Below are 25822 nucleotides of genomic sequence, written 5' to 3' on the forward strand. Positions count from 1 at the left end.
CCAAAATGGCTACAAAAGTTTCAGGCTTTGTATTTACTTACCATGCTGTTCAGGGGAGATGATCCCTCTCTTGGTAGCTCTTTCAAAAGAAGAGGAAATTTCATTTTCGTATGACTCAGACAACTAACACCTGAGTCTCCTTGATCAGATTGTGTCACATCTCCATCTCTGAATCATTATCCTGATTATCTCAGAATAGACAGACAGGGCCAACCCAAAGCAGATGGGCTCCAACGGGGAGGAGTAGATACCTGGAAAAAAAAGTCTGGGTATTGCTAGAATGCTAGCTAGGCATCAAACAAATGAATGTATTTAAGTGTATTCCTAATTTTTATAGTGAGCTTGTATTTCTTTGGGAGCTTTAGAAACCATAAATGTAAAAATGCTCTTTTATAATAGTGTTCTATATGCAAACCCCTTTCACTAGCATTTTCCATAGTAATATTTAGAATAGGCCCAGCGTTCTGAAATCAGCCTTGATAATTACTTTGATAACACAATTAGGGGTGATATTCAAAATATTTAATGAGCACTGTGGCACAATTATCAGTCAACCTGAGCAGCCATCCAACCAAGCAGAGGGTCAGTAACCTCAGCCACCATTAGAATTGTTACTGCAGAGCAGTCCCCATCAACTCGGAATATCTCATATAATTTGTCCAGTCTACCTTTAGCCCCTAGAATGGGGCATCCTGTAGCCAGAGGACCCTCACTGATATCCAACCCAACACTGTGCCTGGACAGAGGGAACCCCCCTCTTCATGGTTTCAAGGGAGGTCAGGACTGTCATTTGTGAAGCACCAAAGGAAGCATGCACTCAAGAGAACAAAACTAAAACTCCCCCCCAAACCTCCCTGGCCCTCTGAATTTAGTGAGGAGAGATAGCACAGGAGTCAAGATAAACCAGCATCACAATGAGCTTGATCCTTTCATTAGAGCTGTGTCATTTCGGGCAAGCCACTCCACCTTGCCAAGCTTCAATGTTCACATCTATAAAGAAATACAAGAACTGGCCTTGAAAATTGCCTATGCACATTTAGAAGTAGTGTGAATAAGGTGTCCAGCTCAGTGCTAGACGCTTTAGTTAGTCATTTAGCTAATCAATGATAAGCATTACTTATTAGCATTTCAAAGAGAGTGGTTGAAAAACCTCAGAGAACCCAAGGGCTTACAAATGTCCTTGTAGGAAGATTAGCTGTCTGATGTCTGATGCAAGGAAGCTCAGCCACTGGCCTCTCCATAATTTCACCCCCGTTCTGGGCTTGAACCATCCATTCATCCATGCTGCCCCTGTCTCTATAAATATATTGGACTGTCAGCCACTAGGGCTGGAAACTGCTCTTCCTGAGCTGGGATCTCTAACAGCTCAACCTCCACGAGCTGTTCATAAGTTATTTCAAGGGACACTTTGCTGTCAATCATGTACCCTTGAAGTGGACTGCACGGGCCTGCTCTGCACCCAGAATCATGAGGAGGCGGGAGCAACATTTGCTTCCTGGAAATTAGCACACTAGTTCAAGGCCCTTAAGGGGAAGCTGAGCAGAGGACTGTGATGCTAAACAAGGAAAGGAAACTATTCTTACCAAGAGCTCCCTGTATGTGAGGCGGAAGCCTCATAACAATCCTGAGAGGCAGGTAAGAGATTCCCATATTACAGGGGAAGGAACTGAGGCTCAAAAAAATGCTAACTGGTCCATCTGGTAAGGGGAGAAGCTGAGTGTCAAATCTAGGGCTCTTTGACTATGGAGTTCGTCCAGAATTTCTCAGAGGTGGTTGGTGCTGTGGTATTTGGGGAGAGATAGTTTTTTATTGCATGATATTTGGCAACTCTGGTCCCTAGGCATTAAAATTCAATAGGATACCTGGGTCATTATAGCAACTAAAATTGCCCCTGCACTTTTTCAAACCTCTTGTGGGAGGATGGGATACCTCAGGCTGCAGAGGACTTAGATCAAAAGACAATCTAGAATAGACCTCTCTGTAACAGAGCAACATCCTGTTTCAGAACAGGGTTCTGATAGAGGGTATGAGGAGAAAGGGAGCTTTGCAGATGTGGCTGGGAGGCTCTTACCTAGTGCGTGTGGAAGTACACTCATGAATCTGAGTATGTGTGTTTCTACCTGATTAATAATGCTTTTTTAAAAAGATTTTTATTTATTCATGAGAGACACACACAGAGAGAGAGACAGACCGAGACAGAGACACAGGCAGAGGGAGAAGCAGGCTCCATGCAGGGAGCCCGACGTGGGACTCGATCCCAGGTCTCCAGGATCAGGCCCTGGGCTGAAGGCGGCGCTAAACCTCTGAGCCACCCAATGCTGCCCAACAATACTTCTTTATGTATGGTGTGTGCATGCAAATAATGATGCATGTGTATGGGGCGTGCCCTTGAGCGTGCACAGGAGCGCTCAGGTCCCAGTCACGTGGGCCCACTATTCCCCTCTTCCTCCACATTCAGTCTGTTTCTTCTACCCTGGCAAGTCCCACTCCTAAATATAGCTCATACCCATTCCTGCTACACGCTTTTCATCAAACCTTGTCATCTCTCCTCCGGACCATTGCAACGACCCTGCCTCTAGCAGCAGATACCACCAACTCATTCTCCACACCGCTGCCAACGTGATCTTTCTAAATGGCAAATCAGACCACATCACTCTAGCTCAAAATTCCTGTCATTGCCATTGCCTATAGCAGCTTTAGAAGCAGACCCTGTATCTAAATGAAATCTTCACACAGAAGGGCAGTATGTAAAGCAGATAAATGCAGGACTGCTCTATTGAATTACGTAGACTCCGAAGTGAAGCATACAAGGTCTTTCCTGCTCTGTCCCCTGCGGACCTCTCCAACAACATCTCTTAACTTTATAGAATCTTTGTGGCTCGGTGTCTAAGGTGGAGGACTCTGGAGCCAAGCTTTCTGCATTCAAATCCTTTGCCACTTCCTAGCTGTACAAGCTTGGGTACGTTGTTTTACCTCTCCACACCTGGGTTTCCTTATTGATAAAATGAGGTAATAGCATATCATGGGGATTCCTTTAAGGATTAGATTAGTTTATATTTATGAGGCATGTGAAACAGTTCCTGGCACATAGTAAGCACTCAGTAAATAATACCTCTTATGACCTTCCTTATATCTCACCCTAAGTTGCTCTAAACCTTTACAAGTTCCCTGAAATGTTATGGCACCCCACCCTCCAATACTTTGCACACTGTATGCATGTGTGGGCAGGTGTGCAGAATTCATCTGCAAGACCTGGAGTCATGAGGCTACTTATGAAAGGAAGGAACTTTATTATAAGAACACATGTGAAAAAAAACAAAACAAAACATGTGGACTGGATCTGGCATCCAAAAAGCGATTCAGGCCCTAAGGGGAATCTAGGCACCAGGTGCCCTAACCAGGTCATCTGTTCTCCCTGTACACCTGCTTCATCATCCTTCTACATTGACCGGGGGGGGGGGGGGGGGGGGGGGCGCGGGGGTGTCCAATTTGAGTCTCTAAATTCTTGAAGGATCCAACCAGATTGGGTAAATTCAGTTTCTAGTGCTTCCTAATTGGGTAAAGCCCTTTGACCCACCTGCTTCATTAGGACATCACCTTCTTGTCATGAGGTCATCTCTGGTCCAATCAGTGGCCACTGTACTTCAGAGGATGACTTTGCTTCTCTTCTCTGAGCTAGGTGCTGTGAATAAGGTAGTGCATCTGACAGGGGCATGATGATTAGGCCTCTAACATAACATCTTGCAGCCTCCACTGGAATGGCCTCCTTCCTACTTTACTTATGCAAACAAACTCTATTTGCCAAGGACTGCTTCTTTGGTCTCTCTTCCCTGATTCTCCCAGGCAGAACAGGGTGCCGTCTTTACACATGTACCATCTGAGTGTCAGCATCTGTATACCGTCTTTGGAGGGCCAGTCTTATCAGCATCTATATTTCTGTCTGCCTGTCTTTTTTTAAAAAAATTGATGTATGGTCGACAAATAACATCGTATTAATTTTAGGTGTACAACACACCTGTCTTTTCACAAGAATTCCTCATGTATCTCCAGCACCTGGCAAACAGCAGTGCTTAACCAAGAATTTTATTAGATGGATGAAAGGAATCTGGATATACATGCAAAAGAAGGTAAATTTCAGTCCGTGTGTGTTTTCTTTGCTGAAATTGTGTCTTTTCTTCAGAACAAAGACAAGTTCATATTGAAAAGGAGACCACAGATGTTGCTTCTGTGACATTTTCAAACCTTCCCCTACTCCCTGGAGGCACAGTTGCCTCTCATGCCTGATTTCCTTGCTCCCTCCAATTGGAATGTCCTTCAAGACTCTTCCTGTTCACCCCTTGCCTACCTGGTAAATACTATTCACCCTTTTTTTTTTTTTTAAAGATTTTATTTATTTATTCATGAGAGACAAAGAGAGAGAGGCAGAGACAGAGGGAGAAGCAGGCTCCTGGCAAGGAGCCCAATGTGGGACTCGATCCCGGATCCTGGGATCAGGCCCTGAGCCGAAGGCAGTCACTCAACTGCTGAGCCACCCAGGCCTCCCTACTATTCACCTTTGAATAACCCCACACATATTAAGTTCTCTAGGAACATCTCCCTGACCTCCTCTTCCCCAACATTGATACTTCATTCCTCTTTGCTCAGTACCAACTTTGTATGGTGTCTATAGCTGCTTTTCTGTGGATCACACAGAATGGAGATTTATTTCCTTATATACATTTGTGGGGTTTTTGTCTAGAAAGGAACTCATTGAAGGCAGGAAGAGGGACCTATTCCTCTTTATAGCTCTTATGCATCTAGGATAGTCCTTAGAATGCTGTAGGTCCTGAATACATGTTTGTTGAATGAACGAATAAATGAACTAGTGAATATAAGGTACATAACTATTCCAAAATAGCAGAAAATCCCCAAACCTTTAGCTTAGTCCTTGAAATGTGATTTTCCTGCTGCAGACTTCTCTTTTTCATCACGTTTCATTCAGACTAAAGCTACTTCTTTTCTCCCAGTTTTCACAATTTCCCTGAGTATATTTCAACAGAGTAATGGGAGAGAAGGGATCCAAAGATATTCACTAATGTGCCACTATAAACAACTGAGGCCTGCTATAAACCTTTTCAAAAGTGGCTTTATATGATTGCTTTACCCAGGAGAAGGTCTTGGTACCACATTTGGAGGAAATGTGGAATTCCTCTTCTATCTCTGGTTTCTTCATATTTCCCCGCTCCTTTGCTACCTTAATGCCATTTCCAGGTCTGACAAATGTGCATTATGCAAAATGCCGAGACTTCTGGGCAAAAAGCATTTTTTTTAAAAGCAAAGAGGAGCTTCTTCTCAATGCTTGTTAGCTAAAAGACACTGATTCCTCACACCATGCATGAAAATAAATTGCAGATGTATTAAAGACCTAAATGTGAAACTAAATTTTGAAACTATGAAAAGTGATAACAAGTAATATCATGAACCTCCATGAAAAGAAGGACCTCTTAAGATGTAAACAAAATTATAAACTGTAAAGGGAAAAATATTTTTTTTGCAAGTAACTTGGCAATTTCTAATTAAATTGGAAACGGAGGCATTATGTGACTGAGCAATCTACTTTTAGATTTACACCCTAGAGAAAAACTTACACATGGTCACATGGAAACATATAAGAGAATAAAGCAGGATTCTTTTATAATCATAAAAAATTTGGGAACCATTTACGTCATAGCCTAGATTCCTCCCAAAGGCAGAAGTCAGACAAGGTTTGGCGTGCAAGTTGTTTGTTTTGGGAAGTGATCCCAGGACATAGAGAGGGGAAGATGGGGAAGAGTGCGAGAGGAAAGGAGTAAAAACCAATCCAAAAATGTGTTGTGAGAAGGTATTGCATTCATAGATGTTCAATTAATCCATTTATTGTAGGCCCTACATTTTACTCCTGCCCTCTGGGGATACATGCTATCTCTGTGGGTATGTTGGCTTTCTTCTAGGCTATATTGTCCTCCTGGTATGCTCCAGGCTGAAAATTCCCTTGTCCTACTCTATCTATTACCCTTCTTTATGTAATTTTCTCTCTTCAGAAACTTGTAGAAATCTCTCTTCCATTTTGCTTTGAGATCATAATCTTTTTTTTCCAGGTGAGTTGATAATCTACATTTTTTGCTATGGCAATACATTTGGTCTTTTAAGTTATTCTTTTTTTTAAGATTTTAAAAAATTTATTTATTCATGAGAGACACAGAGAGAGAGAGAGAGAGAGAGAGAGGCAGAGACACAGAGGCAGAGACACAGGCAGAAGGAGAAGCAGGCTCCATGCAAGGAGTCTGATGTGGGACTTGATCCCAGGATTCCAGGATCACACCCTGGGCTGAAGGCAGGCTCTAAACCACTGAGCCACCCAGGAGTCCCTATTCATTTGTTTTTTACCTTTTTTTGTTATTTTACTATGTCGATGTTTCACTTTATAATCTGAGGTTGCTTTCCTGGGATATCTGTATATACCTGCATGTGCAGGGTTTTCATCTGATAATTTGAATGTTTTACAGTCTACTGTTCTTCTAATTGATAATTTTATAACTCTAACCTTATATAATTAATTCTAGCATATAGCTAGATTTTTTTAAAAAATCCAATCTGACAATACATGTTTTAATATGTATGTATGATCTATTTACATTTTCTTGAATATGGGCAGATCTGAATTTTCAGTACCAGCTTATGAGGATTGCTGTTTTCTATTTTTTCTTTATTCTTTCTTTCTGTTGATAGATTTTTCTGTATCCCTAGTCTCATGTTTTAGTCTACTCCTTTGAAAGCTACAGACTATACTTCCATTTTTTTTAGTAGTTTCTCTAATTTTTTGAATATATACACAATTTTTCACTTTTCTAGCAAAAGTAGTGTTACTAAATATTTCAATCCTACCTTTGGACATTGTCATAATTTAACTACTCTTTGAATGTCTCTCATCCTTCATTTTATTATACTTCTTTAGAATTTCCATTTTACATTTTTACACAAAAGGTATTTTTTTTACAGTTAATACCTAAATTTCTCTACATTTTAAACAAGTTTCTGTGCTAGCATTCAGTGCACCTTCTAATAATTATTTTAGTGAGTGTCTGGAAGTATAAATTCTCTTAGCTGTTATTACATTAAAAATGCATTTGTTGCTTAAATGGAATATAAAATTAGCGAATATCAAACTATTGCTCCTAGGGAAAATATAGGGCTAGGCTCCTGAGAGTCTATGGAGACATTTCATAAACCAATCAACATATAACTTTGTTTAGTGTATATTTCTGTTTAATGATATCTTACTTAATACATGTTGTTGATTCATTAGCACAAAATTCATGGCCAACAGCAGTATAACTAGTGTCTTAAAGGAAGCTTATCTAACACATGTATTTTCTCAAGGCACAGCTTCCTGAGCTTAGGAAGGCTAGCCAGCACTTCAGCATTATGCTTGCTAAATCACTAACAAAAAGCACAAAAGATGCAAAGAACGTAGCACCTAGGTACATTACAAAAAGGACATTTGTTTACAAAATAGAACAGAAACAAGAAGGCGGAGTGTTGCCTTGTTTGACCTCTAATGGGACCATAAATACCTGATGATTCAAAATTTCCCCCTTTACTGTCTATGTCTGCAAATGACCACAAGAGGCACATGTATTGATTTAGGGGTTACAAAGAAATTTTTGTGAGTAGGCAAATATGCAAATACAAAATCTGCAAATAATGAAGATTGAGTGTAGGTATAACATTAACACTTTTCACAAGGTGAAAGCATTCATGTATCAAGTACACAAGTCAAGAAACATCGTCTCCAGCATCTGCCTTGGGCTCTCTTCCAAGAAGAACTACTATCTTGACTTATAACATCATAGATTAGTTTACCTATTTTCATATCAATGTAAGCATGTGTTTTGTACTCTTGTTCTTGCTTTCTTTTTTTTGGTTCAATATTATATTATTTATCCATATTGTTGCAGGTTGTAATAGCATCGCTCATTTTAAAGCATTGTTTTTAAAGATTTTATTTTTATTTAAGTGTGAGCATGTATGTGCACAAGCAGGGGGAGAGATAGAGGGAGAGGGAGAGGGAGAAGCAGACAACTCTAATGAGCAGGAAGCCCAACACGGGGCTCAATCCCAAGACCCTGAGATAAGAACCTGAGCTGAAGGCAGACACTATCCGACTGAGCCATCCAGGTGCCCCTTAAAGCATTTTTATTGGTCCATTCCGAATTAATTTTGTTAGAAGTGAATTTGTTTGCTTTCTTCGGCTTTCTTAGAATTATATTTCCTCATTAATTTTGGATTTTTGATTTTTAAGTTCATTTCAGGTAGAAAGCTTTCTGCTTCTTCATCTTTCTCTTACTTTCTAGTGTTGTAGGGGGTGTACTGGTGCTTTCTCCTAACCTCAGCAGCTGCCAGCCCAGCTGTATAGGGGGTTCTTCAGCATACCTCCTCTGCAGCAACATTGGGGATCTCCAGTCTCAGAGCCTGCAGGAGACTTGGCTCAGGTCCTGCTTGTGAGGCTGTGTCTGTCTGCTTCTGTAGGTCCTGATTTTCCTGGAAATCCTTACACCAAGCAGCAGAGTGGCAGCTTTCGGGACCCCTTTCAAAGAAAGGGCACCCCACTCTAGCTGCTGGCTGCATGCAGGGAGCCTGACTCTATTCTGTGCCTTGTGTGGAGCAGTTTTGTTCCTGCTTCTCTGCTGGACTCTGTCTCCTACCATCACTGTCTGGGTCCAGACCTGGCCTGGCATGCCCCTGTCCTCATCCTTGCTCACCTTTGTGGATTTCTGGTCCCAGAGATGTTCACCTTTTCCTTCATTCTACCTCTCTATTTCTGGTTATCTCTTCTTATATTTGACCTGTCATTGCTGTGTCTGGAGATGGGAGAAATTGAGGGCTGAACTTTACTATGCTATCTAGAAGTCTGTATTGCTTTGTTTTAGCAGCATTTCTATTTGGAAATAAATAAAGCACTGTTCAAGAGTCCCCATCCAGGTGGAAACAACCAAATGTCCATCAACCGATGAATGGTAAACACAGTGTGGTAGATCTATACAATGTAATATTAACCAACCATTAAAAAGAATGAAGTACCTTTATATACTATTACATGGATGAACCTTGAAAACGTTATGCTAAGAAAATAAGCCAAACAAGAGAGACCATACATTGTAATATTCCATTTATATGAAATATACACGATAGGCAAATGCATTGAGACAGCTGATTGATGGTTTCTAGGAGCTGGGGGTGGGGGAAATGGGGAGTGACTACCAATGGGTATGGGATTTCCCTTTGGGGTAATGAAGATGGTTCAGAGCTAGAACCATCTTCATGGTGATAGTTGCATAACAGTGTAAATGTACTAAATGCCACTGAATTGTGTACCTTAAAATGCTTACAATTGCGAATTTTATGTTATATGAATTGTACCACAAGACACCTTACCGCAAACCTTCCTAACTAGTGCTGTTTGAACGTATCTTTCTTTCTTTGTACCAACATGATACCAGGTCAATACATTTGGTGAGCATCTTTCACATTATATTGCAAGTTATTTGTCCTTGTGCCTGTCCCACTACCAGATCATAAAGCACTTTGAAGAGGGGAGTGTATCCTATTCACGTTTGTTTCTCTGTTACCTGGTTTAGTGTCCAGAACAAAGTAAGCCCAACAAATTCTTGCTGAATAAATGAATGAACAAATTAGTTAAACTCACGAGACCACTCAGAAAAAAAAATCACTCTTCCTCTAGGTCTCACAATTTATTGTTAGAGTTATCCCCTGGGGAAAGGATTTTCATTCGGGAACATATTGTGGTGCACTCAGAACTGAAACCTTTTGTATAAGGACACAGGGCAAGCAGCCCTAACTGGTCCCTGGGGCCCCCTACAACTTTGACCTCTTAGCCTCCACCAGATCTCACCTAGCATCTGCTGGGGAGCAGTCACAATGGCTACAGGCTCCACTGTTCAAAATATTCCCAATAACTAAGCTCAGAGAGGCTTCTGCTGAGTCACCCTCCAGCACAAAGCATTTTTACGATGCTCCCATCTGTCCTCTAGGGCATAAAATGCAAATATAGGCAGCCTCACTCTGCAAGAGTGGGTTTAAATGACTCCCCCCATCCCTTAGGCAACAAACAATGAAATAAACAATGCATCAAACTGAGAGAGACTTCAAAGGGCTCTTCCTGTCTAAGCTCCTATAGACTCCCTCTCTGTAGGCTTCAGGTTTATACCTTTTCTGAATATACCAGCTATCAGATTAAGATTTTGAGATGTAAAAATGTCTTCCTTGGCTTTAGCTGCAATCCTTTATGACAGGGCTGAAGATGTTTCTTCTCGTTCCAACTCCTGTGGAGATAAAGGTGGGGAAGGAGTCATTAACCATTTCCCTCATGTCAGCCCTTTATGTCCTCATAATGACTTTTAAATGATCACTTTCACTCTCTCGGATGAAATTTGCAATCCTTTTGTTAACAAATATCGAGAACCTACCAGGTGCCAGGAACTCTGGATTCCAACATAAGTAAAATATAATCCCTCCCTTCCGGGTATGAGTTCGTAATCTTTCTTTAGGATTTGATCCTCTTTCCCATTTCTGACTCTAATCCAGCTTTGTAAAATGTGCCCCCAAATTTGCCAGCTGGTAAACATTTTCCACTACCTTATTATTCTCTGTGTTTTTAATAACTGGAACAATGAACTGTTAATCTCTCCTCATGCTGTGCTAATGATCAGCAGCCTGTGGACAGGTTGGGATTGTCAGTGCCCATTTACTTCGAAATCCCTTGAATTATCTGAAATGGAGCAGTTAGTTTTTGCATGTGAAAGGTACAGAGTAGACACTTGACAGTAGTTGCTTTCTAGCAGGGGTGTAGAGTTCCATGGAAATATGTGTGTCTTACACAGCATGCCCAGGTCTGACATCATGAGGACTGATCTGGCCTGACTGATGGGAATGGCTTTTCTGGGAAACCCCTCAGCCATCAACAGCGCCCTGCAGTTCCCAGTCACTCTGTGTAGATCTCAGAGCTGTTGCTGAGGGACACAGCAGGCAGAGTTAAGGTCCATATTTCTTTGTCATCTAGGAGACAGACCCAACAGGACTGAAGCCATCATTTCCTCTACTGACTGAATGTATGGGGTCCCCGGTCTGCTTTGAAAGGGAGGTGCTAGGATTTCAAAGCCAGCCCTGTGGCTGCATCCAACAACGATGCTGACTACTCATGTAGCCAATATCTCTCTGTCATTCATGCCACCTGCAAAATAGAGTTGCACAGTAAAAGAATTTGGGATTGAAAATGTCCAGTGAAATAAAGAAGCTTTTTTCACTTTAGGAGCTAGGTTTTTGTTGTTGTCATTTTGGGGATTTTTTGTCTGTTTTGGTTTTGTCTGTATTTTTTAAAAACAGGTAATAGCCTCCAAAGGAAGGAGATGTGCTCACTCAGGGTCACCCATCATTCATTAATCCTGATCATAGATGTTGCTGTTCTGTTCCTGCTGGTCAACACGGCTTTGGAACGTCTGCTTTGGAAGTGAGTGTGAGTGACTTCTCCCTCCTCTTACCGCCTTTTGTACTATCTTTTTGTATGCAAATATTGTAGCCAAATATAGGAAGGCAGGGAAACTGTGCCTTGTTTGTCACTGTCTTAGTTTGGGTTCCCTCCGAAGCAGACCCTGAGACAAAGATTTATGCAAATAATTTATCTGAGAGGTGATTCCAGGAAACAGTGGTTGGGGAGGGAGACAGGAAAGGGAAGTTAGCCAAAAACTGAAGCTTTACAAAGCAAGTTATGCCATGGGTAACAGGAGCCTAATCCCATGGGTGAACTCTGGGAAATAGGGTATTTCACAAATCTCAAGAGTTATCCCACGTGAGGAGTGAAGAAATTGGGGTATTTATATGCCAATTTCCAGCAGTCATTGGTAGAAGGCTGTTCCGATGTAACATTAATTGTATGGGGAAAAGATGAACCTTAAGTCCTACTTCATTTCCTATGAACAATTTAACGAAAGAAGGATCAGATGTCTAGATATAAAAACTGGAACCATAAAATTTCTAGAAGAAAACATAGGAAAATATACGTAAAACCTTAGGGTAGGCAAAATTTCTTAGGACACACAAAAAACTTAAAGCATCTGAAAGATTAATATATTGGACTCCATTCAGAATTAAATAATTCTGCTCTTGCAAAACATTATTAAGAAAATGAAAAGGCAAGTCACAGAATGTTTTTAACGCATATATCTGACAAAAGACTTATATCCAGAATATGTAAGGAACTTTTAAAAATGAATAATGGCAAAAGATTTGAACAGACACTTCACAAAATAAGATATACAAATGGCCAGTAAGGCATTGGAAATGGGGCTCAATATTATTCATCATCAAAGAAATGCAAATTAAAACCACAATGAGACATCACTATAAATCTACTACAGTTGCTAAACTAAAAGGACTTGACAAAGCAAATGTCAGCAAGGCAACGACCTCCCGTATTTTGTTGGTAGGAGTGCAAAATGGTATGAGCACTCTTGCCACAAACTTGTTTGCAGCTTTTTTTATAGCATAAAACACATGTCTCTCTCTAGAGACATATTAGAGATATTAGACATGTTCTAATACTGCAATTCACACTTCTGGTATAGATTGAAAATAACTGACAGCACATGTATCTACAAAAAAGACGGGTACAAAAATGTTCATAACAGCTTTTTAAAAAAACACAGTAAACAACCCAAATGACCATCGACAGGTGAAGAACAAATTATGATAAATCATACAACAGAATGCTATTCAGCACTGAAAAGGGATGGACTACTGCTACACATAACAACATGGGATCGAGATAAAAAACAAAATTATACCAACCAAAGGAAGCATATATTAAAGGGTACATTCTGTATGGTTTCGTGTATATTAAGTCCAAGAACAGGAAAGCCAAGCTATAATGATAAAAATCAGACCAACGGTTGTCCTTGATAGTTGGAGACTGACAGGAACAAGACACTTTTAAGGGGACTTGGGGCTTTTGGAAATTTTTTTTAAAAATATTTTATTTATTTATTCATGAGAGACACACACTCTCAGAGAGAGAGAGAGAGAAAGGCAGAGACACAGGCAGAGGGAGAAATAGGCTCCATGCAGGGAGCCCGACGTGGGACTCGATCCTGGGACTCCAGGATCACGCCCTAGGCTGAAGGTGGCGCTGAACTGCTGAGCCACCTGGGCTGCCCTGGAAATGTTCTATATCTTGTTTTGGATGGTGATTATATAAGTGTATACAGGTGTCAAAACTTGCCTAATTGAACATGTATTATCTGTGCTTTTATTTTTTTAAAGATTTATTTATTTATTCATTCAGAGAGAGCGAAGAGAGAGGCAGAGACACAGGCAGAGGGAGAAGCAGGCTCCACGCAGGAAGCCCGATGTGGGACTCGATCCCGGGTCTCCAGAATCACACCCCAGGCTGCAGGCAGCGCTAAACCGCTGTGCCACCGGGGCTGCCCTATCTGTGCTTTTATTGCATAAAATTGTACCTTGGAAAAACATTATAGGTTTATCTTTTAAAAAGAAAATACAACGACCATTCAAAATGTGGAGTAATTTGCTCAGTGCTCTGCATGCTCTCCCTTACTCACTCCACCCTCCTGCTAGACTCTAAACTTCAGGAGGGTAGAAGCTGTACCTTGTTTGTTCTCCACTATATCTCCAGCACCAAGTAGAGCATCTGGGATCTTTTGAATGCTCAAGCCACGTTTGTTAATATCCTAAGTTTTTAAGAGCCTCTGTGCGTGTGCTCTGGCTTTCTCATATCTCCCTTTGCAGACATGATCTGTTCTTGGCAGACGTTGGTTGCCCCAGAAGCTCAAGCACAGGTGCATTGTCTAGGAAGGGAGCTTGCAGGTGGGAACCCAGCAGGGCCCTGGGTGTCCTTGGGCACTGACAGGGTCCCAACTGTGAGCACCATCTGCTCCTGTGAAGGGTGTCTGACAGCATCCACAGCCCTGGACCTGGAAGGTGAGTGCCTCTGAGACTGAATGTCAGGCTCCCATTCCCACACTCCTGCCTATAGGGAGCCCACAGAAAGTCACTTTAACTCTGCAAACAGAAAGGACCAACATGTGTACCACTTTGTAATTTACCATGTGTTTTCCCTCATATGATCTTATTTTATCCTTCCTATGGCCCTGTAAGATAGGTATTTGCTATCCCTATTTTACAGAGAAGTTAAATGACTTCTCCAAGGTCACACAGCTGGCAAGTGGCAGAACTGGGACTCACACCAAGTTTCGAACTATTTACTACTATATTAAATGCAGTAGTGCTGTGTCATTTAAGGACCTTCGGAAGCAGTTTCTGAAATCTGAAATGGAAAGATAAGTAACATATATCCTCTATATAAATTGCTTTGAAGGGACGCCTGGGTAGCTCAGCGGTTGAGTGTCTGCCTTTGGCTCAGGGCGTGATCCTGGAGTCTCAGGATTGAGTCCCACATCGGGCTTCCTGCATGGAGTCTGCTTCTGCCTGTCCCTGTCTCTGTCTCTCTCTTCTTCTGTGTCTCTCATGAATAAATAAATAAAATCTTTTTTAAAAATTGCTTTGAATGCAATTTATTCTAAATGTCCCTGAAAGATTAGCCTGCCTAGTCCACCATTTTCACGGTGTCACTCCCCTACACACATTTCCCATGCTCCTTATCACCTACCAAGTAAACTTAACTCTCCCGAGCTGCTTGTTCGGTGCTCTTTTGCCCAATTCAGCTTTGTGGCCTCATCTTCCTTGAAACACCTTGCACTCTGGCTGGTCATGTCACTATCTTCGTCTCTGAAACTTGGCTTCTCAAACTTGCCCTCCGTATGGAATACCAGTTTTCTTCTATATTCCTCTTGGGTGTGTGTGTGGGGGACTTCTTCTCACCCTTCCAGTTCACACTGAATTGCCTCTGCCACTCTTCATCTAAATCCTTGGAGCACATGGTCTGTATTTCTCATGTGGCAGTAGCTATGAGGTATCGTGGGTATCTCTCATCGTCTTCCTTATAAGATCCTGAGGTCCCAGGAGGCTAGATGCATGGCTTTTCCATTTTCTCTGCTGACTTGGTATAGTTATGCGCTGCTTCGTGGAATGAATAAACTGCCACCTCTCTAACCATTGTCTATGCATTTACCACCCTTTGACATGCAATTTTAGAAACTATTTGCATTATAACTCTATTTTTTTTAAAGATTTTATTTATTTATTCATGAGAGACACAGAGAGAGAGAGACAGAGACACAGGCAGAGGGAGAAGCAGGCTCCACGCAGGGAGCCTGACGTGGGACCCAATCCTGGGTCTCCGGGGTCACGCCCTGGGTCAAGGGCAGGCGCTCAACTGCTGAGCCACCCAGGGATCCCTGCTTTGCTTCTTTAATTCACAAGGTTGTCAGGAGGACAAATGGAAGAACAGATGTACAAGCGCTCGTCGACCATCAATCACCCAGACCTGTCACTTGGTTGCACCTGCTGTTTGACTGACACACACCTTTTCTGGTGGGCAGCATCCCGCCCCAGTGCTCCTCTCTTCTGGCAAGAACTTGACAGTCTGGAGCATGTCCAGGGGGCCACAGAACGAGGAGCAAACCGTCTTACTTCCCGAATGGCGAGCGGAGCTGATGCTGCGTCGTGATGGGTTTGGGGTGGGCAGGGATGTTGTCCTCCCTGTTGGGAAGGGAGACCCAGCGGTCCACGCAGCCTCAGAGAGCCGGCCTAGTCCCGGCGCTGGGAAGTTCCAGGCAGCCAAGTTTTCCGAAACGTTCCCGGTTCGAGCAGCTGGACCGTGGCTCGGGCCCAAACGCCGCAGGTGCGACGCCAGCCACCAGCCACCATCCACCATCCACCATCCACAGGCATCGTGGGCCCACTTCCGGGAGCAGCTGCTACTTCCGCTCTGGCCTCCAGCAGCCAGACGTGCACGTGGCCCAGAGCGACGCCCACAATCCCAAGAGCCCCTGCAGGAGCCCTCGGGTCCGCCCATTGGCTGCCACGTACAGCGAAGGTGGGCCTTGGAACTAGCTCGCTCCCTGATTGGTTGGCTGTGCAGATTGGCGGGCACATCCGGAGGCCAGACATGGCGGAGGCGGGAAAAGAGCCGGCAGGCCTGGCGCTCCCCGGGGGAGGCGCCGCTCAGTGGCCGCTGCAGCGGTATGGCCGTTTCATGCCCTTGGGCACCGGAGAGCCGGCCGCGACTGGTCAGGACGCTGGGACAGCCTCTGCCCCCGCATGGAAGGTGAGGCCTGAGGGCGGGAAAGGCTGCGAGGCGCTTACCCCACCCCCACCCCGCGAGGCAGGGAGGGAGGACCGCATCCCCGAACGCCACCCTGCGGAAGGAGCGGACACCGCGGGCCGGCGGGCCCGGCCAGCCCACGGCTAACGGGAAGTACACGTAGAATCTCCTAACACGGCCCACTTCCTCCTCCCGTTACACGAGGCCGTCGTCAGTCGGGTGTGAGGCTCTTCGCAGGGTGAGCAAGGGGGGTAGGGGCCCTGCCCTCGTTGAGGTTCCCAGTCCAGTGGAGGACGTGGTATTTATCCAAATAATTTTAACCTTTTTTTTTTTTTAATTTTATTTATTTTTTCATGAGAGACACAGGCAGAGACACAGGCAGAGGGAGAAGCAGGCTCCATGTAGGGAGCCCGACGGGGGACTCGATCCCGGGACCCCGGGGTCACGCCCTGGGTCAAAGGCAGGCGCTCGACCGCTGAGCCACCCGGGCGCGCATAAAGCGTCCCAACTTTGTGATTATTTAAACCAGTTCCACATCCCTTATGTGGCGAGAGGATTGAATGGTCCATGAGCAAGTGGTCATGCCACCAGCCGTCTAGCACTCACACAGAAGGTGTGAGTTATATATATATAACTTAAAACTGTCCTGGTAAAATTATTATTATAATTTATGTAATATAATTCTTTATAGAATTGTTGTGAGAATGAATAAGTATATATATATATGTTACATATATATGTATATATAAATGTTACATATATATGTAACTTAAAACAGTCCTGGAAAAATTATTATTATGATTTATATAACTTAGGGGATCCCTGGGTGGTGCAGCGGTTTAGTGCCTGCCTTTGGCCCAGGGCGCGATCCTGGAGACCCGGGATGGAATCCCACATCGGGCTCCCAGTGCATGGAGCCTGCTTCTCCCTCTGCCTGTGTCTCTGCCTCTCTCTCTCTTTCTGTATGACTATCATAAATTAAAAAAAAAAAAAAGAATTGTGAGCAATGAATAGGTAAATATATATATTATTATATATATTATATATTATTTAAGTTATATATAACTTAAAACAGTCCTGGTAAAATTATAATTTATATAATAGAATTCTATATAGAATTGTTGTGAGCAATGACTAAGTAAATATATATATATATATATATATATATATATATATATAACTTAAAACAGTCCTGGTAAAATTATTATTATAATTTATATAATAGAATTATATATAGAATTGTGAGAATGAATAAGTAAATATATATATATATAAGTTACATATATATGTAACTTAAAACAGTACTGGTAAAATTATTATTATAATTTATATAATAGAATTCTTTATAGAATTGTGAGCAATGAATAAGTAAATATACATATTATATTATTACATATTATATATTATATATTATATATTATTTAAGTTATATATAACTTAAAACAGTCCTGGTAAAATTATTATTTTTTTATTTTTATTTTATTTAATTTTAATTTTTTTTTATTGGAATTCAATTTGCCAACATATAGTATAACACCCAGTGCTCATCCCACCAAGTGCCCCCCTCAAGGTCCATCACCCAGTCACCCCAAACCCCTGCCCACCTCCCTTCCCACTACTCCTTGTTCCTTTCCCAGAATTAGGAGTCTCTCATGTTTTGTCACCCTCACTGATATTTTCACTCATTTTCTCTCCTTTCCCTTTATTCCCTTTCACTAATTTTTATATTCCCCAAATGAATGAGACCATATAATGCTTTTCCGATTGACTTATTTCAGTCCTGGTAAAATTATGTAAGTGTTTGCTGTTATTTGTTGTGGTGGTATATATACATATATATTTTTTAAAAGATTTTATTTATTTATTCATGAGAGACACAGAGAGAGAGAGAGGCAGAGACACAGGCAGAGGGAGAAGCAGGCTCCATGCATGGAGCCCGACATGGGACTCAATACCGGGATTTCAGGATCACGCCCTGGACCGAAGGCGGTGCTAAACCACTGAGCCAGGCTGCCTGTGGTGGTATATTTCAATGCTAAGAATTGCGAGTCATTCAGTTCCTTTTGGTCTGGTTTGACTATGTGATGTGGGCCCTGAGTTTTACATTATGCCTGTGCATGTGTATGTTAGTACAGTTTAGGCAACAGTGTGTAGAAGAGTAAAAGAACAAATATTTCAGGTAGAGTTTGCAGCATGTGCAAAGGCCCTACACCTGGAAAACCTCAGCACGGATGATGTACACAGAAAAAGAATAAGGCTGGTACTTTAGAAAACAAAGGGGGAGTGATAGCACAAGATAGGATTACCTAGAGAGGTAGACAGGTGCCTGGTGAACATTGGCCTAAAACCACTTGGAAGCTACTAAAGGGTTTTTTAAGCAGGACAATTTTCATATTTGAAAAATCACTCTAGCTGAAGTCTGAAGAAGTTGAAAGGGAATATGAGTAGATTAAGGAAGACCACTTGGAATGCTGTTGTAGCAGGCAAACGATGATAATGACTTAGACTGGGATGAGGTGGTTGGGGAGGACGGCAGTAGGGATAGGGAAGTTGGACATATTAAAACTGTATTTTGGAGGCCAACATGGTAGGACTTGGAGGTTGATTGGATATGGATGGTGACAGTAAAGGTCTTCTGGGTTTCTTGCTGGAGCAACTGGTAGATGGTTGGGGAATGGAAAACATTGGAGGAGGAACAGTGAGAGAAAGATTCAAGGCTTCAGTTTTGGATATATTGAGTTTAAATGTGTTTGTGAAGCATTCAAGTGGAAATGTTGAATAGGTAAGTTGGGTATACTGGTATAGAAGAAAGATGTAGGCTGGAGATGAATATGTTAACAGCATGAAGGTGATATTTGTAGTTATGAGATTACATGAGGTTCCAGGACCAAATCCCAAGATGGCCCAAAATTTGTAGGTTAGATAGAGGGGACAGAGTCCCTGAAGAAGATTGGCAGGGGACAGGAAGTTGGGAGGCACCCAGGAGAATCAAAGCTACAGAATATTAAGAGGGAGAGAACTGTAAACTTTGTTGAATGATGCTGCAAAGTGGAGAAAAATGATGAGTAAGGGATGGCCATTGGATTTAGCAACGTAAAGGTCCTTATGGTCTTTACCAAGAGAAGTTTCCGTGGAGTGAAGGGTGGAAGCCAGACGAGGTGAGCTGAAGGGTGAGGGAGTGGAGCCTTACCGAGAGGCTTGGCTGTGGATGAGAGTAGAGATGGGGCACAAGGAATTGTTCACCAAATTCTCAAATATTAGAGCCAGGGGACTACTTAAAGCTTGAAATCAATATATCTAGAACCATAAAAAAGGCATTCAATGCCTAGTTGTACTTTTGCAGAATGGTATATCCTGAGAAATTATATAGGCTGCAAATGCAAAATAGGATGAATAAAGTTAAATTGAAAGATGACTGATCTATAATTGTGTTATAAAAAACTAGGGATATTTAAGGAATATTCAGTTTCTGAGACTGTCCAACAGGTTCCTTCATATTCTCTTAACGCCCCTGCAAACCCCATCTCCTAAGGCATCTGCCTCGGGTGCATTGGCTCAGATGCATATGGGTAACTCTCAGATTCTTATCATGCAACCCAGAGGCCATGGACATTTGGCTATTGTAAGGAGTTCATTGTTATTACAGTTATTTTCCTCCTCCTTTTTGCAAAGCTCTTCATAATTGCTTATGAGGAATGGCACTTTTCAACAGTTTTCAAATGTTTGGCATAAAGCCACAGCTATAGTGACAAGAGATGAAGTTGGTTTTTGCAGTGCTTTTGAAAACTGAACATTTGTACCTTCCTTTGAATCTGTGCTGAAGCATCCTACCTGCTGTGATCAGTTTCAGCCTAGATCTCTCATTTTTCTTTTTGGAAAAACGAAAGAGAAAACAAGATTTGTTCTATTTTATGTGCACTGTGACTATTGTGCAATAGTAATAATAAAAGATGAGCCATCTAAAGAACTGTACTAAGTCCCATGTGAATTTCTTATTTTAAAAATGTGTGGTACCTGCAGTAAAAAAAATGTGTGTTAGGTAAAGCATAAAAATATATTATTGTGGAGGATAGAGTCATTCTGGTCGTTTTTTCCCTAGGGAACTTTCAGGCTGAACCTTGGTTGAAACTACTTTGAGCTTTTTCACTTCTTTCTGAAATTATAGGAAGAACTGATCTGGTATTGTTCTATATAGTTACTTAATTACAGGGATTTCATCTCAATGGCCACATGCTAGTGACCACAAAAATGTTGACTCGAGAAAATATGGATACTTCTAAGACTTGAAATCCTGGTTGAGAGGGGGGGTCAAGTTTGAGACATAAATATTATGTATAGAACATCTAAAATGTGTGTGTCGATTTGATTTATTTGTTTGAATTGAATTATTTTTCTGAAAAGCAACTCTCTGGAGATAAGCAACAATTTGGAAGCAAATAAACTTTTTGTAATACTGTAAAAAAAAAAAGTGAAAAAAAAATCAGTGGTTTAGAACCCTGCTACTCAGACTTCTTGTGCATAGAAATCACACGGAGATTCTTTTTTAATGTAAATTACGATTCAGTAGATCTGGTATGCGGAATAAAATTCCGTAGTTCTAGCAAGTTTCCAGATGATGCTGATGGTTCTAGGACTACACTTGGAGAGACAAGGGTTTAGAAGACCTTGCATGAAAGGGGAGCCATACAGTAAAATTAATAAAATGAATCTATGGAGTTATGAAGTAAGTCAATCAGATTCATAATGAATATGCAAATATTTTGCTAATAGGGTTAATATTTAAGCCATCTGTCATTTAAGCGGAATGAACAAATGAAATACAAACTTGAACTTGGTTTTAATTCCTTACATCTGTTAGCCCAAGCCTTTCTGAAAAGATTATCATAATAACAGATTGGTCCATTTTGTGTATTTTATATCTGAATATAACTTAGCCTACTAATTTGAGAATAATTTTGAAAGGTGATGTTAATTGTAGGTTGCTTTTAAAGTTTTACCATGTTTTTCAGATTCCAGAATTTCTTAGACATGCCCTAATTGGTGGAACCCGACAATTTCTTATTTTTTCCATTCAAAGGGAAAAAAAAAACCTTTAATTTTTATAAGAGGAACTTAAAATAATTGCCCTACTTAGAAATTAAGAAATAGAATATGAAGTTTGTACTTGAGATGAACTTCTAAATGCAGATTCAACATACTGGATATACGTCCGGTCCTCTCAACAGTGTCCTTTTTTCAGTGTATCCCTAGTGCAGGTATGTTAACTAGCACATGATTGCTAGGTACTCAGTGAATGTTTGAATGTGTACTAAGTTTTCTAAACTTTCCTTATGATAATGTGATAATTATAGCACAATAGCTACTATTTATTAGGTGTTTATTCTGTTATATCTCTTACAGAAGTCCTCTGTAACAAATGTTATCATACCGTTTTATAGATAGGTAAACTAAAACTCAGAGAGGTTCAGTGGCTTGCCCCAGAATGCGGGGATAAGTTAAGAATAAAGAATTTATTCAGAGCCTGGTTTTCCTGCCTCTAAAGGTTGTGCTTCCTGCCACTGTGCTGTTTGTCTTCAAAGTGTTGATGTTTCATATAGGGAATAGCAGTTCAATGATGTAGATGAGGGATTTTGAGATTAACATACAGAGTGAAAAATGATAAAAATGACAGTAGTTTTTTTTTTAAGATTTTTAATTTATTTATTCATGAGAGACACACAGATAGAGAGGCAGAGACACAGGCGGAGGGAGAAGCAGACTCCCCACAAGGAGCCTGATGTGGGACTTGACCCCGGACCCCTGGATCATGCCCTGAGCCGAAGACAGAAGCTCAACTGCTGAGCCACCCAGGCGTCCCGATAGTAGGTTTTTTTTTTTTTTTTTAAGGAAAATTTAAGATTCAGTAAAACTTCAAGAAAATGAATTTTTAAATAGTAAAATAGTAGTTCTTCTTTACATGTCTGGTAATTTTTGATTGGATGCCTGATGTTGTGAATTTTGCTCTGTTGGATACAGGATATTTTTGTATTCCTATAAATATTCTTGAGTTTTCTGGGCTAAGTTATCTGGAAACAGTTTGATCCTTTCAAGTTTTTGGTTTTGTGTATGTGGGTTTTTTTTTTTTAGATTTTATTTATTTGAGAGAGAGCATGCATAAGTAGGGGTGGGGAGTAGAGGGAGAAGCAGACTCCCCACTGAGCAGAGAGCCTGCTGTGGGCTCTATCCCAGGACTTTGGGATCAACTCCAGCTGAAGGCAGATGCTTAACTGACTGAGCCACCAGGTGCCCCTGATCCTTTCAAGTCTTGCTTTTAAGCTTTGTCAAGTGGGACCAGAGCAACATTTGACGTGGGGCTAATTTTTTTCTCACTCCTGAGGCAAAACTCTTTAGGGTATTCTTATCCAAAGCCCTGTAAACTATGAGGGTTTTTACCTGCTGAGAACAGGCTCTATTCCCTGCTCTGTGTGAGGTCTCGGGATTGTCCCCTTAAATCTTTTCAAGTGCTTCTTTGCCCAGTCTCACACACGTATATGCCATATGCCGAAGAGTTAAGGAGTCTCTGCAGGTATCGGGAGTTCTTTATCTGGTACTCTGTCCTGTGAACTGTCGCCACACTGTCCTCCCAGGACGCTCAGCTTGTCCCCTCAACTCAGGGCACCTCACCCTTTTCTACCTTGGCTTCTCCAAGTTCTTCTATGTACTTTGACCTAGAAACTTTCTCCAACAAGTAATCTAGGGCATTCGTAAGGCTTACCTCCTTTGTTTTCCATTATTTCTCAGGAATCATGTTTTTTATTACCTGATACCCAGTGTCTTGAAAACTGTTGTTTCCTCTCATTTGTCCTTTTTTTTTTTTTAAAGATTTTATTTATTCATTCATAGAGACACAGAGAGAGAGGCAGAGACACAGAGAGAGGCAGAGACACAGGCAGAGAGAGAAGCAGGCTCCACCCAGGGAGCCTGACGTGGGACTTGATCCCGGGTCTCCAGGATCACACCCCGGGCTGCAGGCGGCACTAAACTGCTGCGCCACTGGGGCTGCCTTCATTTGTCCTTTTTTTTAGTTGTTTTAGGCAGAAGAGTAAATTTGGTCCCTGATACTTTGTTGGTCAGAAATGGAAGTCCATAGAGGGTCATTTGATTCAGTTCCACATTGTCATTTTCCACTTCAGTTCATCATGCGTTCAACAAAATACTATTAAATTATCTACTTAGCATTTAGTTAGGCACTGGAGAGGCTATTGGAACTGTCTTTGTGTTTCATCATGATCTTAAAATATCGGAGCAGTCAGGCACAGGATTACAAGCACAGGCAGGGCCTGATGATATAGCAGTGTTTCTCAAGGTGTCATGGGCTGACTGCTTCAAAGTCTCTTGTGGTGCGTATTGAAAATGCTGTTTCATGGTTCCTGTGCTAGACCTAATGAATCAGCATCTCTGGCGCTCTAGGTTATGTTTATGTACTGTAGTCCATCCTCATACTTAAATTCTGAGGGAAAGGTGAGGAAGAAAGAATAACTGACAAAGTAATACTGATAGTAGATAGCTCTTTACAATTTGTAAAGTATTTTTGTCAACTTTTTCTAATTCTCATAAGTCTTTAGATCTATCTTACTACCATTTTATAGAAGAAGCCGAGGCCTGCCTAGGTTCAGTGGCTTGTCAAAGGTTTACATGGGAAGTAGAAGTAATTCTTAAAGTCAGGTCTTCCTCAAGCCAGTCCTCATTGTGCTGTAAACTATCACTTCCTATAATGGTATTTTCTCTTATGTAGATGTAGGATTCTCTTTGAGAGTTATTATTCTTTCAGATAGCTTGCTTTTTTGGAAGAGTTAACAGGTTATATTTTATATTAATTAGGATTGATATTGACTCTGAGTAACAGAAAATATAACAGTGGATTAAACAAGGTGAAAGTTTATTTTTCTCCACATAAAACTGCAGGGCTGGTATAATATTCCACAGTGTCAGGAACTGAGCAGCCTTCTGTTTTGTTCCTCTGCCACCTTAGGCCATAGTCTAACAGTACAAGATAGAATTGATAACTAGGCAGCTTGGTCAAGAAAGGGATCAAGAAGTAAAAAAAAAAAAAAAAAGATATATACCTGCTGTCTCTTAAGGAAGATTTCCCATAAGCTATCACCTAATGCTACCTGCTACAGCACAGTGGCCAGAACTTAGAGGTGTGGCCATTCTAACTGCACGGACAGCTGGCATATGTAGTCTGTATTCCACAAGATCATGTGTCCAGCTAAAACCCAGCAGTTCTGTCACCATATGGAAAGGAAAATGGATATTAGAGAATTGTTAAAAGTTGCCACACACTTTTCTGAATCTGGTGACGGCTAAAAAATGAAGGCTTATTCCTGGGATCTCTGGTTGGAACTCAAAGGCATTTTCTAATAATAACAATAATCAAAATACCCTGTTATTTAGTGCATAATTACAATATGGCCATAGGTATGTATCACTACTTGTGGGTTTTTGTGTGTGTGTGTGTGTGTGTGTGTGTGTGTTTTGTCTGGGTATTATGTTCTTGTAATTATGTTTATTATTGTTACTGTTAACACTTAGCAAAATACTGAATTTTTGTAGTTTGGTAATGGGTATGTAGCAGAATCACTTTCATTAGCATATATGCTCTACTAGTTTGTTGAAATAATTTATAAGTCACTTTAGTTACCAAGAGGGAAGCAGCTCATGGCCTACTTAACAATCTTGCATGTTTTTCATATTTTGTAATGCATAAATACCTTAAGGCCAATACATAGAGTGGTGACACTTTCTGAGGGGTCTAAAAAAGCAGGAAAAAAACCCTCCTTAATTGAGTACATAATTTGTCACATCTGAAGAGTAACACTGTTTTAACCTTAAGAAATAAATGCATTTGAAATACTTCTCGGTATTTTCATATATTTCTTTTAACTTTATTGTTTAACTTTATTTTTTGTTTTATTTTTTTAGACAGGGAGAGGGGAAGGTAGGGCAGAGAAGAGAGAGAGAGAGAGAGAATCTTAAGCAAGCTCCAGTCCAGTGCAGAACCCAATATGGGACTCTATCCAACAACCCATGAGATCATGACCTGAGCTGAAATCAGAGTTTGTTGATTAATCAACTGAGCTATACGGGTGCCCCCTTTTCTTTTTTTTTTTTTTTAATGTTAGATTAGTGTTATAGTACAGTCTTACCAAAATACATGCATATAAAATATTAGAAGACTCTCTGATTTAACCAATGTATAAGCTGTTCCTGAAAAGCCAAATTGTAATAGGCAAATTCTATATGTCCATGTGTCCTACCATATTGATGTTGAAATACCACAATAGAGGTCAGGTTGATAATCTTTTTCACAATATTTTATTGAGATGTAATTGACATAACATGTCAATGTTTAGACATGTATAAGTTTTAGATGTATAGCATAATGGTTTCAAATATGTGTATATTATGAAGTGATTACCACAATATTTAGTTAATATCCATAAACTTACATAGTTATAAAGTTTTTTCCATGTGATGAGAGCTTTTTATTTTTTATTTTATTTT

The 25822-nt window shown here is 41.0% G+C and overlaps 1 protein-coding gene across 2 annotated transcripts in view; it reads left to right on the forward strand.

Moving 5' to 3' along the window:
• The first annotated feature begins 16086 nt into the window (after nucleotides 1–16086).
• The window catches only part of REC114 (REC114 meiotic recombination protein), a 101087-nt gene continuing 91351 nt past the window's right edge, over nucleotides 16087–25822 (forward strand). Inside the window, exon 1 of one of the 2 annotated variants that reach the window (XM_025472230.3) lies at nucleotides 16087–16279. In XM_025472230.3, the coding sequence (XP_025328015.1) occupies nucleotides 16121–16279 (159 nt within the window). In that variant the 5' untranslated portion in view covers nucleotides 16087–16120. The remainder of the gene's footprint in view (nucleotides 16280–25822) is intronic. The other variant, XM_025472231.3, reaches the window with a different exon arrangement.

Source organism: Canis lupus, chromosome 30, assembly GCF_003254725.2.
Source record: "Canis lupus dingo isolate Sandy chromosome 30, ASM325472v2, whole genome shotgun sequence".
In the NCBI taxonomy this organism is placed as follows: domain Eukaryota; kingdom Metazoa; phylum Chordata; class Mammalia; order Carnivora; family Canidae; genus Canis; species Canis lupus.